This window comes from Palaemon carinicauda, chromosome 17, assembly GCF_036898095.1.
Source record: "Palaemon carinicauda isolate YSFRI2023 chromosome 17, ASM3689809v2, whole genome shotgun sequence".
Taxonomy (NCBI): domain Eukaryota; kingdom Metazoa; phylum Arthropoda; class Malacostraca; order Decapoda; family Palaemonidae; genus Palaemon; species Palaemon carinicauda.
This window is the reverse complement of record NC_090741.1, coordinates 104,380,815-104,396,768: the sequence shown is the minus strand read 5'-3', so window position 1 is coordinate 104,396,768 and position 15,954 is coordinate 104,380,815. Positions and strand designations below refer to the sequence as shown.

The following is a 15,954-nucleotide window of genomic DNA, read 5'->3' as shown; positions in this document are numbered from 1 at the left end:
AAATGAAAAATTAGATTACTGAATATCACAGAAGCACTGTAACTGCATTTGAAACTGTTTAATCATCAACTACCTGTTAACATTTTTAAAATTTTCAAGTTTCCCCATTTTCTTTCTCATCCATATAAACATGCTCGTATTAAAGGAATGGAACATTATAGCAGTAGTGATAAGAAGCTAACACACCAGTGTCTTTGTCCTTTTCTGTTCCTTAGTCAATGTGGTTTAGGTCAGGTTTGTTTACCCATTAGCACGCATTAAGATCTCTTCGCTCTATTAATCTAGTGTTAATAGAGCAACTTTTAGTAAAGGTTCTGAAATTTTACTGTACAGCACAGATTTGATAGCCTCTCACAGATCCTCATATTCCCAAGAAATTAGATCCAAATCTAATAAGACTTTAAAGTGAAGTTATATGATAATAGGAGTATAGATAATTCCCTTAATATTTGTAGAAATCTTTCCTTAAAAAGAGTTTTCGGTAAACATCATTGTAAAAAGATTCCAGGTTTACTTATATAGACTGCTAGACTCTAGGCCCCATAGTAGCTGCAGGTCGGTGGTCCAATTAGTTTCAAGTTCAGTTAATTCGTAACTCTTAGCTACGAGCATTGGTTGTAATTTAATATTAGATTTGGTCTCAAATTAAAGTATCATTTAAATCAAGAACTATCATTTGGAGACAATCTACAGTCCAGTATTTACTTCTTTAGTAAACAATCTGGCTTGTTGGAAGTACAGTACTCTAGATCTTTATAGTAAATCTTATGATATATTGCTTTTAATTAAATTTATCCTATCTCTTTCCTTCATGGGTGTCCCACTTCTAGGTGTGTGTGGGAGTCAGCAATATGAACATAAGGGGAGGTTCATAAGAATAGAGGATTTTGATGATAAAATTTATTATGTACTCTCTTGATGTTCATATACATACCCACCTTTCTCCCCACTTACTGCTAGAATGTTCCGCTCCAACTAAGGTCATGTTTATTGAAAGGAAAGAAAATGAGAGAATTTAAGATAAAAAGTAAGGGTACCAGTAAATGTTGATTAAACAGATTTTGGAGTAGTACTATGAACCTTGGGTAACATAGAAATAGGAGATTTTATTATTAAAATTCCATTTTTCATGAACATATGTTGAGACTTGGATAGACAAATGGTATTCAGTATTTTACATCTATTCAAATTCTTAGTGTCTTCTTTTTAGGACTAGATATCTTTTTCAGTAATAGGAAATAATGGTATAGGGCTTTCTTTGTCTTTCCGAAGAAAGTCATTTGAAATTAGGAGTTCTATTATCTTTTTGAAAGAGGCTTGTTTTGTTATTATTACAGCATTTTAGTCATAGTTAGGTATCATAAATGTTTGTTTTTGTTAATTTTATCACTACTACTACTACTACTACTAGTTTTACTACTATGGGATAACATCAAAGTTTTCATTATGAAGCCTCAAAATTCAGCTCCTCAATTGTTATTTTACTTAACCCCTTTAAGTCTTTTTCCTTCCTCATATTCAAGAAGACATTCTCAAGACTATCCCTGCGAAAGTTATTTAATGACTTTTAATTTTATTAAACGTATCATTTTGGAATGTAGTATAGTACTTAATTGCAGTAACCAAAGGGTATCCATTCTGCATGTATGAAACACGTGTGGTACAACTTAGTTCATTAGTTAGAGATCAGATATAGAAAAATGTCTCAATTCATGACTATTGACATATTTGCATTTACATGGACTTTGTTTCACCGATAAATATTCTGGGTTAGAGTTTTCTTAAACATAACAGTTCATGTACCTAAAAAGATAGGCTTTATTATTCTTGGGAAACCTCTTTCTTTTATTACCATCAGAGGCCAGTTTATTAAAAATGTCTTAATTCATTTAAAAGATGCAGTATTCTTTGTAATCATAGTGGAATGGGTAAGGCCTCAGTGAGTGCTCTTAATTTGTTAGTCGTCAATAAGTAGGCTGGAGTAGATTGCATTTGAGGAGGATTCAATGAAATAGGCCCTTGGAATTTGTTTTCTGTTATCTTTTCTTGACTCGGTGGTATAATTTGACCTAAGGCATAGGAAATAGTGTTTACTTCCCATTAGTCTATTTGTATTTGTGACAAAAATATGTTAACGTATAATGTACTGGGATTTTTCAGTGCCTGCAAAATTTTTTTTGTCGTTGAGAAATATGCAGCAGCTGTCTTATTAGCCATGAGAATAGTTACTTTATTCTAGAATTTGCTTAAAAGATGATAATGTCACTGGTTTGGTCCCCTCGGTGGTCCAGTAGGATATAAATTTTAGAGGTTCTTTAAGATGTGTTAAGGACAAAGGACAAAAGTCTTGTAGCCTGATGTTAATATACCTAAGCAATGCTTATCCTATAACATAAGCCCCCTTGTTTTGCTAATTTGACATCATAGATTCTTCTCAAAGCTTTTTTTTTTTTTTTTCTTTATGGGGTTAGACGTGAAATTATTTCTATCTACAGCACTTTGTCTGCTGACCTTCTTAACTGCGCATCTTTTTTTATCCATGATTTTCTTATTTCTATGGGTTGCATTATCTTTTTAGTAGAGTTGTGGAGGTACAGTATGTTTAACCTTGAAGTTATTATCCATCAAAAAAGTAACTACTAGTCTTTAATGATAAGTGGCTGTAAATTCTACGTGCTAATTGGCATTCTTATCTTTACCACTAAAGAATTTCTTAGAAGTTTATTAACATACCAGTGGAATTCTGGTAGTTTAGTTGCTATGAATATACTTTAATGGTTATCTTTTAGCTATTTCACATCCATCATAGTTTGATAAGGATATCTTTGAGATAGAAAATAGGAAAATATGGTATGTTCTGATAGCTCTCTAACATCAGAACAAATTTGATGCTAGGTTGGTTATAATTTTTGTTTAATAAGATAGGTATTGATAGGTATGTGATCATTTCAAATAATCTAGAGTTAAAAGTCTTGGGCAGTATTCTTAATAAATTTCATTCATTAATTTAAGCTTTGAGTGATCAGCTTTACTGTTCATTGTATTTCCTATATTGGGTTAGTCACTTTGAGATTTTTCTCCATTTTCATTTGCTCTTTGCATTTTCTGTCTCATTGCCAATCTGTGTCAGATCCTCCTCCATAAATTTTCTCCATTTTTGGAGGAAGGGGTGGCCTTTCCACTGGCATTATTTTACCACTTCTTGTAACTACACACATTTTGATTGACCATTTTTCTTTTTCTTGGCGTGTCGGTCAACTCTTTATTTTCCAGCCATTAAACTCATCATGTACCTGGTACTTCATGCGTGGCATGATCTCATTGCAACTCTTTCACATATTTGAATATTTTAGTCACTGTTTTAAAATGTCTTCGCTTTTCTTTTGAAAGATTTTCATACAGCAGTTAATGATTTGTGAAGGCTAATTTTTTCATTGTTAATTGATTTTTGGAACTGTACACTGCAGAGTATTTCTATTTACCTTGAATGTCATGTTTTCAATTAATTGCATGTATCGAGGAATGTAAACTCTTGTTAAAACAGCTATGTCCCCAAGCATATGTGTCAGACTGATATCACTTGCAGCAAGTACATCGGGAGAGTGAATATTGATTTAAAGCCCATTTTTTGTGTGAGTGTGTTGGTAGTGAATAGTAGACACCATTGAGCAAATAGATGAATTACTGATAATCTTTCTAAACTAGGCTTAGATTAAATAGTTTACATTTTGAAAAGTTGTTTTCATAATTTTAGGATTTGCGTAGGAAGAAAATTAGAAAAATTACACATTTTACAGCTTAACAATAAATAATGTTGTGCTAATTGAACATTAGTTTCAGCATTGCTTATTTAGGACTGTTAGTACGACTTCTATGAAGGATGTTTTAAAGCATTTTATTTGTGTAAATATACATTATAACACGTTTGAATAATTTTCTCTTGATCATTGAACCCTTATGGATTTTACCACATAAGCTTAGAGATGCTAGCATTACTCATTTGCATAGTCATTAATAAAGATTCTTTGAGAACATTGCTTTAAAGGCAAGTTTTTTAATCATAAGCGAAGTTGAGAAAAAGTAAAGGTGGTTTCATGGAGAGAGGTTTAGTTATTTATATTATATTGATAGTTGACAGCTGATTGATTATTAACTCGCAAGGAGTTGTAGTTTTGTAAACTTATTTTTCAAAGTTGTCATTAATCTGGTACAGTACTAGATTTTCTTTCAATATGCAATACCTATTATAGTACTAATTATATACTAAATTGCCATTTACCCGTATATGGGTACAGTACATGTAAATAGTTTTCCTTTGGCTTTAATGTATGTTTAGGTGCAATACTCAAGTACTTGAATACCAATTTGTTGCCATGTATTTTTAGTAGAGTGAAGAGGTCTCTTTAGTTATATTCAATAGAACTTATAAGTATCCGGCTTCAACTAATTATGTTTTTAGCCCATAAAACTGATGATCCATTTCCTTTAAACAATATACATAAATTTATGTAATGATGTATATCATCATCATGTAAAGTATTCAAAATGTACTACATTAACAATGATTTAATTTTCCCTTAGCTCTGCTATATCATGTCGGGCTATAGATTGATTGATCAAGAAATGGAATTTCATTAGTTTAATGAAGTTGTACAAATTTGCCAGCTCTTTTCACACTAAATTCTAACCACTTTAATATGTCCTACCATACCATTGAGGAGTGTATGATAAATGCCAAGCCATTTAAATGTAGCATTTAGTTTGATAAAAAGGGCTGTACTTCTGGGAATAGGCTTATTTGGGTTCAATTTATAGTTTAGCTAATCTGCACACTGCCCCCTCCTTGCCTGCTGCCTATGCTGGCCATGCTGTTCCTGCTCCTGCTGAATCTGCGCTGCTGCTGGTGTCCCTCAGGAGCCACTCTACTGAAAACCTGGGCCATCATCTTTCATGGTACCAGAATAAATCCAGACAAGTGGCAGGCACGAGGGGGCCGTAGAGATCGTGGTGATGGTGGTGGGGGGATAGCTGGAGGACGGGGAATTGGGCCTGTGGCCTCCTACCCACGTAAATACCCAACCCCTCTTCCAACCCCAAGGCCCAGATCGTCTACAACTACCACCTCTACTTCTAGACCAAACTTACATCCTTATCAGCCCAAAAATGATTTATTCCCAGTTCCCCCTCACTACTACTCACCCCCTACTCCTATTCGTCCGCCAAAGCCCAATCACCGCGACAGCTCCTATCACAAGGGTAATTTGAATAGCTTAATAGCACCAGCACCCCAGTAGTAGCTGCAACTAATTTTGCATGGTAGAAGTATTCTTGTCTGCTCAATGTCTGTTGCCATCATTGAAAGCTGCTCTTGTTAACAAAGTAACATCCATTATAATCAGCATGATTTAAGTCTTGGTATCAGTGTAAGGTAGGTCCCTGGAAAATTTTCCAGTGAACTACATATTTGATTTAACAGTAGAACAGATTTGAGGGTTTGTCTTATTTACCCCCCCCCCCCCCTCGTTTCCCTTAGTGTTAACTTTTGAAAAGTTTGTGAAATGTGTAAATTTTCTCATTGATTCTAAAATATATAAATATGTCACAGTATTATAGATTTTGTTGTAGAATTGACTTCTGTACTCTTGGTGTTTTGACATGTGAAGTGTCTTTTTTTTTTATATATGTTATGAATAAAGAGAAACTTTTAGTTTTGTGCATGTTAGATTATGTTAGAATCTACATATGTTGAAATTTATCTTTAGGATCTTAGCTTTACATATTGTTGTGTAACACTGTATCTGTCTTTAGTTTGATATATTTTGGGTTGTTAAATGTTTGTGCATGCCATGTCAGATTACGTAAGGTTATTCATAAATTAGTTTTATGATACTGTATTGAAGTTTTATATGGAGAATCTGTTGTCTTTGTCTTAGTCTCTACAGTGTTGAGCTTGAGTATCATTTTGATGGTAAATGTTATGCTTGTCTGTGTGTGTTTCAAGGCATTCATAAAATACTAATTAAATAAACTGGTATGGTACTTGAAATCTGTATATGGTGTGGGAAAGTATTACAGGTAATATATAATTCCCTGGCTCAATGTTGAACCTTATTTCTTTGTAAGATTAACTTGAAAACAGAATTTTAATTATAAGTTTATTTTTCAGCTGCTGAATGTGTCACTGCCTTTTGTTTTGGGACATTTCTGTCCTCTCTCTTTCCTAACCTACTCTTTAAATTATGGATGGGATCTCTATCATTTTTTGTAATTTTTCTTTTTGTCTTTGTGGGTATTTGACGGGGTCCATGCAAGGAGAAAACTCATATTTTACTTGTGCGTCTTCTCTGTAGGGGTTTAACAGATTCATTGTGCTTCACATGACAAACTGTAAACCAAATTGAAGATTATTGCAGTATCTTTTGAGACAGCAACTGCATCGCTTTTTGTGCCTTTTATTTTATACATTCCCTTTGGTGTCTTTCCACCCAGATATCCAACTTCTTTTGTTTTGGCTTATTTTGATATCCACTATTATATGAAGGTAAATCCTTTGGTAAATCCAATGGGATGTGATAGTTAAACTATTATTTAATGTTGGTAATGATGGTAATAATGATAGTTAAATACTGTAGAAGTAATAGTAACGTGAAAATCTTATAATTTTTAGTAGTTGATGAAAGTAAATGCCTAAAATCAAACTTCTTGCCGCTCTCTCTCTGCTAGTGATGAGTGTTTGGAGAGGCCTATAGGTCTACTTATAAAAGTCTTTCGTAGTTATTTCCTGGTTCTTCTTAACCCTGACTGGGGTGGATAGGGGCTTGGTATGTGTGCTAGAGTTCTGTTTAGCACATCATTATGCAGTCCAGTAATCTGCCCCTAGCCTTTGCTACTCATTGATAATATTTAAACATCTTCAAACAGGAATATGAAATATTATTATAACTGTCACCTCATGGTTTCAGTTGAACTGAACCGGTGCTTACCTCTTAAGAGAGAATGTAATTGAGAGACATATGGTAAGTCTTGCAAAGCAGAATACTGTAGTCACTTCTCTATATTCTTCAAGAAATAGTATAGGGTCATGAATCTGTCCCGATGCTTTACTGTCTTCTGGAAAAGGCTGTAGTATAAGTGCTCTAGAGGGCTATGCAACAGTGCTTTAACTCTTTTTGAGTCTTATTGGTCTGTGTGTATTTTACTGTACTGTACAATACATGAAATTTTTTTCATTTTTCTACAATTTCTCTTCACATACAGGTACTGTTTTGTTGAAACTTGCTTGAAAGGTTTTAGATATTTGCTAGTTTCATGGGAATATTTGTTCATGTTTACAAATATCCATAAAATATATTAAAATGCATTATGTACCCATGGAACAGACTGCAGTTGATAAACTTCTTATTTAGACTTGACATGCATCCCAAGATAGCCTCACTAACAACTGGCTCTAATGCAAATTGGCAGATGAAGTACTGTAGCTGTGTCTGAGTTGTGGGACAGTGCGTAACATCCCCAAAGTCAGGACATAATATTTTGGCCCACTTGTATTTTATGGGTATACTAATGATGATATTTGTGTATACAGTACTCAGAGTATACAGAGTAAGTGTATTGCAAGATTTATGAAATTTCAGTAGTTTCTGAATTTTGTAGTACATCTAAGTTTTTATCCATCAAAACACAGCATCCTCTAACTTTTTATTATTATTCTTGGGCAGCCTTGCTCATCTTGACTTTGTGTGAAGGAAACTGGCTTTAAATAGAGTTCTATACCGGTCTCCTACATGAAGTCACCTTCTGTATACTGTATTCCATTGCCTGTGACCAGAATTAATTTCAGGATTAAAATCTTAACATATTTGTAAAGTTCAAATATGTAACAGATTGAGAGGGAAATATCAGGCTATTGTTATTCATCAGCCAGTATATCATTTGCGTATAGTTAAAAATTTTCCAGATATCTTTAGATTGAATATCAACACTACTTTGTTCAAAGAGTGATGGGAATCCACGACTTTTGGTAGAGATGCTCGGCTTTCTTAATGCTGCTTTAATCTCTATCTTGCGTAGCCTATAATATTGATACAAAATTAGAAGAAAACTTTAATCGATATATATTTCCATACATTTATTCAAGCACCTCATTGCATGGTCTCTCATACATGCATGTTTTTTATTTATTCACTTAAACTTTACATTCCAGTTTTGTGAATACAGTACTATATATGGGACATTATGTGCTTCGATAAGTGTTTGAGTTCAGATCCTGTTTTGTCTGTAAAATTATGATATTGAATATCTATCATCAGGCCCAGCCCGAGAGTTTTTGATGCCCTAAGCAAAGCTGAAAAATTATGCCCCTTGGGCCCTTTCCTTGAAAGTTCACCCAGGGCCAGTGGCTCGGTGATGATATTTTTTGGTTCATATTTGTATCAGTTATATTTGAGGGTAACAAAAAGAGCCATTTTATAGCAATATACTATGTATTGTAATACATTAACCATCTAATACTAAATTTAGAATAAAGAAAATTGTGCAACACATTGTTGGAAATGAAATTATGTAGGCTACAATAAAAAAAACTATTGGTTTCCATGACACTTCAACAAAAATTAAAATTCCATTTTCCTAGCTTTTAGACTGGCAAATTTTTCCACTAATTTAGCAAGATCCAAGTTAGAAGCTTCCTCATTCTCTATTGATATAGTGGCTAAAGCAACAAGCCTTTGCTGCAGCATTGTTGAGCGCAAGTAAGTTTTAATGAGCTTCAGATTAGAGAAGCTGCATTCTCCACTTCCAATGGATACTGACAAAGTTAATAATATTCTGAGGGCAATCACAGCGTTTGGTACACTATCTTGCACTTTTTTTTTTTTTTTTAAGTTTGAATTCCTTCAGCAACAGATTGGAAGAAAATAACTTTAAAGGCAACTAACTCAAAAACTATCAATTTATCCAAAACAAATATTGATACTGTATTCGGATTCTACAGACAAAAATAAATAGAAAAAATCTATTAAAATTACTTACAGTGCTATACAGTACACCAAACGGAAAAGACCCTTCCTTTTCCTTTGAGGGTTAAACACACTAGGCCTAGATCACCATCACAACCATATATATTCATGTTAATAGTATTATACATAATTAGTCACTTTTTATTATGTTTTTCCAAGTAGTTCAAATTATATGTAGCTTAGCCTAATATCGAGTTTTCACATATCGATGTTTCCAGAGATTTTTATGGTCGGTTTCCAACCTCACATTCCAACCTCAATTTGAATCTCCCCTCTACCTTTGGTTTCACTCTATAACATATCAATATGGGTAAGTATTGTAATGAAACATAACACAATACAATAACGCTCTATTCACTGACGTGGAACACTATATAGACCGTGGGCCCACCATAGGACCCCCCTCCCCCCCCCTAGGGATTTTTGTAGACCCAGTTTTCTCTATTCTTTAGAGACCATAGAATCAGAATCTGCTTGTTTGCACTTTAGCTGTTGGTGATTTTGGCCGTAATGGCGGCCATTTTGAATTTGACTTTGTCCGCATATGGAAAAAATATTAGCAATGACTTTTTTCTGTTTATGTCTTTGTAATATATGTTTTTATAGGTTTTCTGGGACGAGGGATTCATTTTTGATAGTTGTAAAGTATTATCATCAGTATTTCTCAAGCTTTTGGTAATATTGAAATTGACGATCACACGGAAAAAGGTGATAAGCACATAGTATATACGAGGTACAGCAAATATGATATGATATGTAAACATGTTTTCTTGAGTTTTTTCTATGGAATGTTTATGACACGCCATGCAAGAGCTGAGTATGTTGAAGCTACAAAGCAGATGGCTGAAATGTTTCATTTTCCCACAATGATCTCAAAAAGTCTGAAATTATCCACAGTGAGGAACGAGTAAGGAAAGCCATGGATGCATTTCAAAATTTCATAGATCCTTTTAGTGTAGAAGACAAACACTTATTGTATTGTCTTTCCTCGGGTTTACCTGCTCCAAAAGACGTTGAATCAGATCTGTTAAAAGCTGAGAAATATGGTAAAAATTCCTTTGATGACTTCATTCAGGAGAGGCTGATTAATAAAACCAAGAGCTTTAATGATCCAATTAAAAAGCAGAATCTCAAAACGTTTGCCTCTATTGCTAAATCAGTAAAAATTACATCAACAACAACAAAACAAGTAAAACAAATGAAAGCAGAAAGAAATGTACTAGGACAAGTCACAGTATTAGCCACAAAATACAACTTAAACATGGAAAAAGTTTTGAGTCATCCACTTGGACCAGTACCTTGGTCATTAGCAACTGCTGATGGCGCACTTGTGAAAACCAACAAAGCAAAACTCCTTCATGCTCTAGAAACAGAACAAACCCTTGCAAGAAGACCAGAAATAGATTGCATGAACTGCATCATTGATGGGAATGCAATATTACAAGCGCAAGTAGCATTACCAACATCATTTGGTGAACTAGCTGAAAAAGTATTTGATCAACTCCCTAAAGTCAGTCGGGTTGATTTTGTCACAGACACATACCTGACTCATTCTATTAAAAATCCAGAAAGGAAACGAAGAGGAGCATCAGCTACATTCTTGCTTAAAGGTAGCTTAACAAAAATTCCCAGAAATTGGAAGAGTTTCTTAACCGATACAAAGAACAAAGAGCAATTGATCCAGTTCTTACTGGGAGAGTGGAAACAAGATAAATGTGCAAATAAGCTTAAAAACAGAGTTATTTATTTTGTGAATGGTCGTAACTGCACAGCTATCACAAGTACTGATGGACTGCAAACAGAAACATATGAGGTTGAGGCCCTGCAGTCATCCCAAGAGGAAGCTGATAGTAGAATTATTTTACATCTTCGTCATATGGCTTCTCAAGTATCTGAAGATTTCACCATTGTTATAAGATCACCAGATACAGATGTTTTCATCTTGTTGTTGAAATTTGCTCAAGTCTTAAAACAAACCATTTTGTTCGATACAGGAGTAGGAGACAAAAGACGCCTCATAGATGTACATAAAGTTGTAGATAAAACTGGTCAGGAGTTATGTGAAGTCTTGCCTTCCCTTCATGCTTATTCTGGTTGTGATAGTGTGAGTGCATTTGTTCGGAAGGGTAAATTATTACCATGGAAATTACTACAGAAGAACCCAGAGTTTATTTCCACTTTCAAAAATCTTGGATCTAGTTCTGCTGTGGATGAAAATACGTATATCCAGCTAGAAAAATTTACTTGTCTACTCTACAATCAGTCATCAACTCAGTCATCTATTGACAAAGTACGTTACAATCTTTTTCTTCAAAGATACGTCCCCAAATCAGCCATAATTTCAGATTGTGATGGGATAGATATGAGTTTGCTGCCTCCATGCCGTATGTCACTCAGAGAACATATAAAGAGGGCAAACTATCAAGCACTCATATGGAACAGAGCAGATCAAGCTGAGCCAGATATACCTTCGCCAGACGGACATGGGTGGTGTCTCAGTGAACGAAACTTAGAATTTGTATGGTGTAGTGGATCACCGATGCCACAAGAATTGATTGATATTCTAGATGAGCACGTAGGAGGAGGAGGAGGAGTTTGAGGAGTCTTATGAAGATGAGCCAGAAGAAATTAACAATATCACAGACTTAATGTATGAGTATGATGATTAAAGATGCAATATTTATCATGAATCCATTCTCGTTATCTATTATGATTACAAATTACTCGGTAATATAGGAAAATATTCTGTACATATCTATTTAGCTATATCGATTAGTTCTATTCTTATAAAGGGTACTTTATCTAGTCCAATGTGCCAAAGGTATATTTGATTGCTATTTCAAGAAATTTTTCCTTAGCAGTTGCACTTCACTTTATACATTTGCTTTATGAAGAATTATTTTTATGAATGCCATAGTCAGAAACATACTGAATTTTTTTAAGGTTATGTAATAACCTTGTTCTTATGTTTTCCTGTTATATAAGGTGCTGTACATTAATGCAAAGCAAACCACAAAATATTTATTTCCCTGTGCAATGAACTCATTACTCAGTTTCAGGTGAGAGTGTACATTTAAGCTCAAAGCCAATTTTTTTTTTTAATGGAATTTCTTATCAGATATCGTTATTTTTTTATTCCTTTCATAATATATTTTTTTGCTGCCAAATACTGTGTTTTTGTTCTTAAGGCTTAATATTATATTACCAAAATGATTACTTTAATTCATTGTACCTGTACCAAAAACTTTCATTTATAAAGAAAATAAATCACGATTTCTTCATCTATGTTTGTCTGTTATGTGAGAATGCTGCACATTGCATCTATTCACAAATTATAATATTACTTTTCTTGTGCCATTAATTCATCAGTCTTTTCAGGCTAGAGTATGCATTTAAGTTCTAAAAGAAATTTTTTTCTTTAATCAAATGTCTTATTAATTATGGTTGTTTGTGTATGCATTTCAATCATAGTTATTCTCTTATTACCAAATGTTCCTTTTTTTAAGCACTAATATCAACAAAAGGAGTACTTTATTTTTTTTTCTTTTGTGCTTGTACCACAAAATATCTTTTGTAATAGAAAAATCATATTTTTTTCTTGTAGTTTATCTTAATGTCCTTAATTATTTTGGGCCAAAATCCTCTGACTTAATCTATTATGTCGGCTTAAGGAGATTAAACTGCACCAAAGTGTCTTCATTTTTAAGAGACCAATGTATAACGATCTATATGTTAGATATATAAATACTTATCGTAAATTTTATAATATATAAGAACTGTATTAGTAATAAACTAACCCAATGAACCCAATATACCTTAAAGAAGAATATGCATATATCAATTAGGTTAATATTTCCCTATTCTTTGGCCACTATTTGTTTTAAATTTTGGTTTGTAGCAACCAAAATCTCCAAAAGCTAGTCTGCAGATAATCGTACTCTGAATCTATTGCCTCCAAGAAGATGAAAAAGTAATGTCTAAAAAAATATCTTGGAGCTGGGAGGGGTCGGCAACTAGCCTATGGTTCACAAGAGAGGACGGGTTGTATCCGAGCAGTGTACCGCATTCTAAGCGGCAAAGATATTTTTTCTCACGCTATCATATGCTTTAATATATTTCTGAATATGACATATTTTATATGAAATTACATCTAAAAAACCTGCTCTTTATGAATATTTTGATGCTGTCAATCCATCTTTTCACTGAAATAAATTATAGCAAACTATAGTAATATACATTTTCTTGGTAGCTCAAAATTGAATTTTGAACGTAAATTAAGCCAGAATTCTTTATTATTTCGATAAAACAAACTATTTCATTCGATTCTGCATACTTTTAAACCCCTAATTCCATACCACTTTTATAAGTATTGGTTTATTTCTCTGCGTCATATATAAAACTAACATTATTTTATATTACATTTTTTTCCCTAAATATTTCTCGAATTTTGGCTTTATCAGCCAAAATCACCAGCATCCAGAATGCAAACAATCAGAATATGAATCTATAGACTCTAAGGAATAAAAATAACATTGTCTGCAAAAATCCCTAGGGGGGGGGGATGATTTCACCTGCTGGCCCATGGCCTAATATAAGAACTTTAAAAAATAATAGCGGGGATCCAAACAACCAATTTTCGTACTTCATAAACACAGATGTTGCGTTGGCGGGAGTTGAATGCTGGCGACTGGCGTGTGTTCGGTGTTCCCGTAGGATATCAGCTTTTGGTGGGGAGTGGTGGCGCGATATTTGAAATAGTGTTTCTACCAGAGCATTCGATCGGTGTTTTCTCTCTGTCGGGGTTACCTTATCTCACCCTGTGATCCCTGTCCCTACTGAATTGAAAAATAAGAAAAATAGGGGAAATTTGGCAAGATTATTCTGCAAATTAACCAATTAGTTACTGGTCTGACGCTGGACGGTTAATGATTAAACCATGCTTATTAAAGTAGCAAAATAGGAATTACTCCTTGATGCCCCTCGCAGCCTGATGCCCTAGGCGACCGCCTAGTTTCGCCTAATGGTAGGGCCAGCCGTGTCTATCATAAGGAAACAGAGCTTTTCTCCAATTTTTTTTTATTCTTGGCCGATTCACAAGTGTTTTAATGCATCCATGGCCCATGATTCTCTTGCTAATGCTGGTCTACAATTACTATCTATAGACCTAAACGGCATGTCCATAGATTGGAACAACTGACGGAGGATTTACCCGATTCCACCTTTAACCATGCTATTGAAAGTCCTGGACATGCTCAGGACTTTCAAGGGTCGGATTGCCCTCGTAGCCCTCAATTGGCCAATGCAACTGGTTCTCTATCTTGATGGAACTAGGACTCCGATCTCGGCGGATTCCCGAACCAAGTTAGCACGGATGATACTATCTCACAGTGTGTCTGCTTCCTCACGGATTCAGAGTGCCTTCACTTTATGGACTATCTGAGATTTGCAGCACAAAGAGATGCTGAAATTGACCCTTTTAACACATTGTCCCTAGTGTCAGGTTTATGAGATTCTACCCTTCGGGAAAATGATTCTGATGTAAGGAAGTTAGCCAATTTCTGGAAGACTTAGAGGTTCGGACGCTGACTACGAATCTGGCAAGTTACCTTTTTCAGAACCTTCTTGGAAAGAGGTCTAGCCAATAATACTATTACTATGGTTAAATCTGCTTTAAAGAAAATATTTCAGATCGGGTTCAATTTCAATTTTACAGATTCGTATTTTTTGTCTGTTCCGTGAGCCTGTACTAGACTAAAACCAGTAACTTGCCCTCACGCAGTTTCATGGGTTTTAGATGATGTCCTTGATCTAGATTCTCTGTCTGATATTGACTCATGCACTTATATAGCGCTTCTTAGAAAGACGTTATTTTTGATAAGTTTAGCCTCAGTAGCCAGATTATCTGAACTCTCAGCATTATCTAGAGAACCAAATCATATTGATTTCTTTCTTCTGGTGGAATTTTATTCTCTCTAGATGGAAAATTCTTAGAAAAGAATGAGGGTCCACAGAATAGATGGTCCCCGTGGAAGATTGTCCCACTTCCACAGGATCTATCTCTGTGCCCAGTTATCACTCTGGAAAACTATTTAAATAGACCTTCAGGACATTTGTTTGTTAGAAAGGATGGAGGAACCATTTCCCTGAAAGGAATCAGACAATGGATTCTGTATTTTATTAAAAGAACCAAGCCGGAATCTGTACCACATGGCCAAGATTAAAAAGATATAGTGGTTCCTCCAGATTTAACACAACCATTATAACAGGGTCCTATCTTCATATATATTTTCCCTCTTAGTGCCTTGTCTCCTAATAAGGAGCTGGGCAGCACCTGCCTTCCCTTTCACCCTACCTTAACATTGACCTTGATTTGGGGTGTAATTAAGAGATTGGTATATTAAAGATTTTAGTAAAACACGCTTAATTGAATTACTCTATTTTTAATTCAGTTCATTAACTTTTTGTGTATTTCCAAGCTTATGGGACCAATTCTCTGTTACTATTTCACGGAGCGACACAGGTTGAGCCCAGAAAAGGGATTTTGACGAAGGAAAAATCTATTCTGGGCGAGGGACCTGTGTCGCCCAGTGAACACCTCCCTCCCTTTTCCTCACCCTAGGCTGGCCCAAGCTTGGGGTGCTAATAGGAATGATGGGAGAAGAATAGGTAGTGGTGGTGGTGGGGGGGGGGGGGGCAGTAGCTGTAGTGAACGACACCTCATAGTAACGGGGGATTTTGAGGACGGAGAAGTCTAATTGCAGAGGGATCTCTGGTAGTGGTATCACTTGCCCCCAGTTTTAATACAGACATCCTTTAAGGGTGAGCGAGCTGGATATATTCCTAGCATTCCATGCAACTTTTTTCTCTGGTATATTTAGCAGTATTTATACCTTTGAAATGGTGCTTTAAGGAGCATTTCACTGGGCGACACCGGTCC

The 15,954-nt window shown here is 34.8% G+C and overlaps 1 protein-coding gene across 1 annotated transcript in view; it reads left to right on the top strand.

The window, feature by feature from the left end:
* The window catches only part of LOC137656498 (furin-like protease 1, isoforms 1/1-X/2), a 117,547-nt gene that overhangs the window by 36,796 nt on the left and 64,797 nt on the right, over positions 1–15,954 (top strand). The window contains exon 9 of the mRNA XM_068390672.1: positions 4,915–5,256. Coding sequence (XP_068246773.1) covers positions 4,915–5,256 — 342 coding nt within the window. The remainder of the gene's footprint in view (positions 1–4,914; positions 5,257–15,954) is intronic.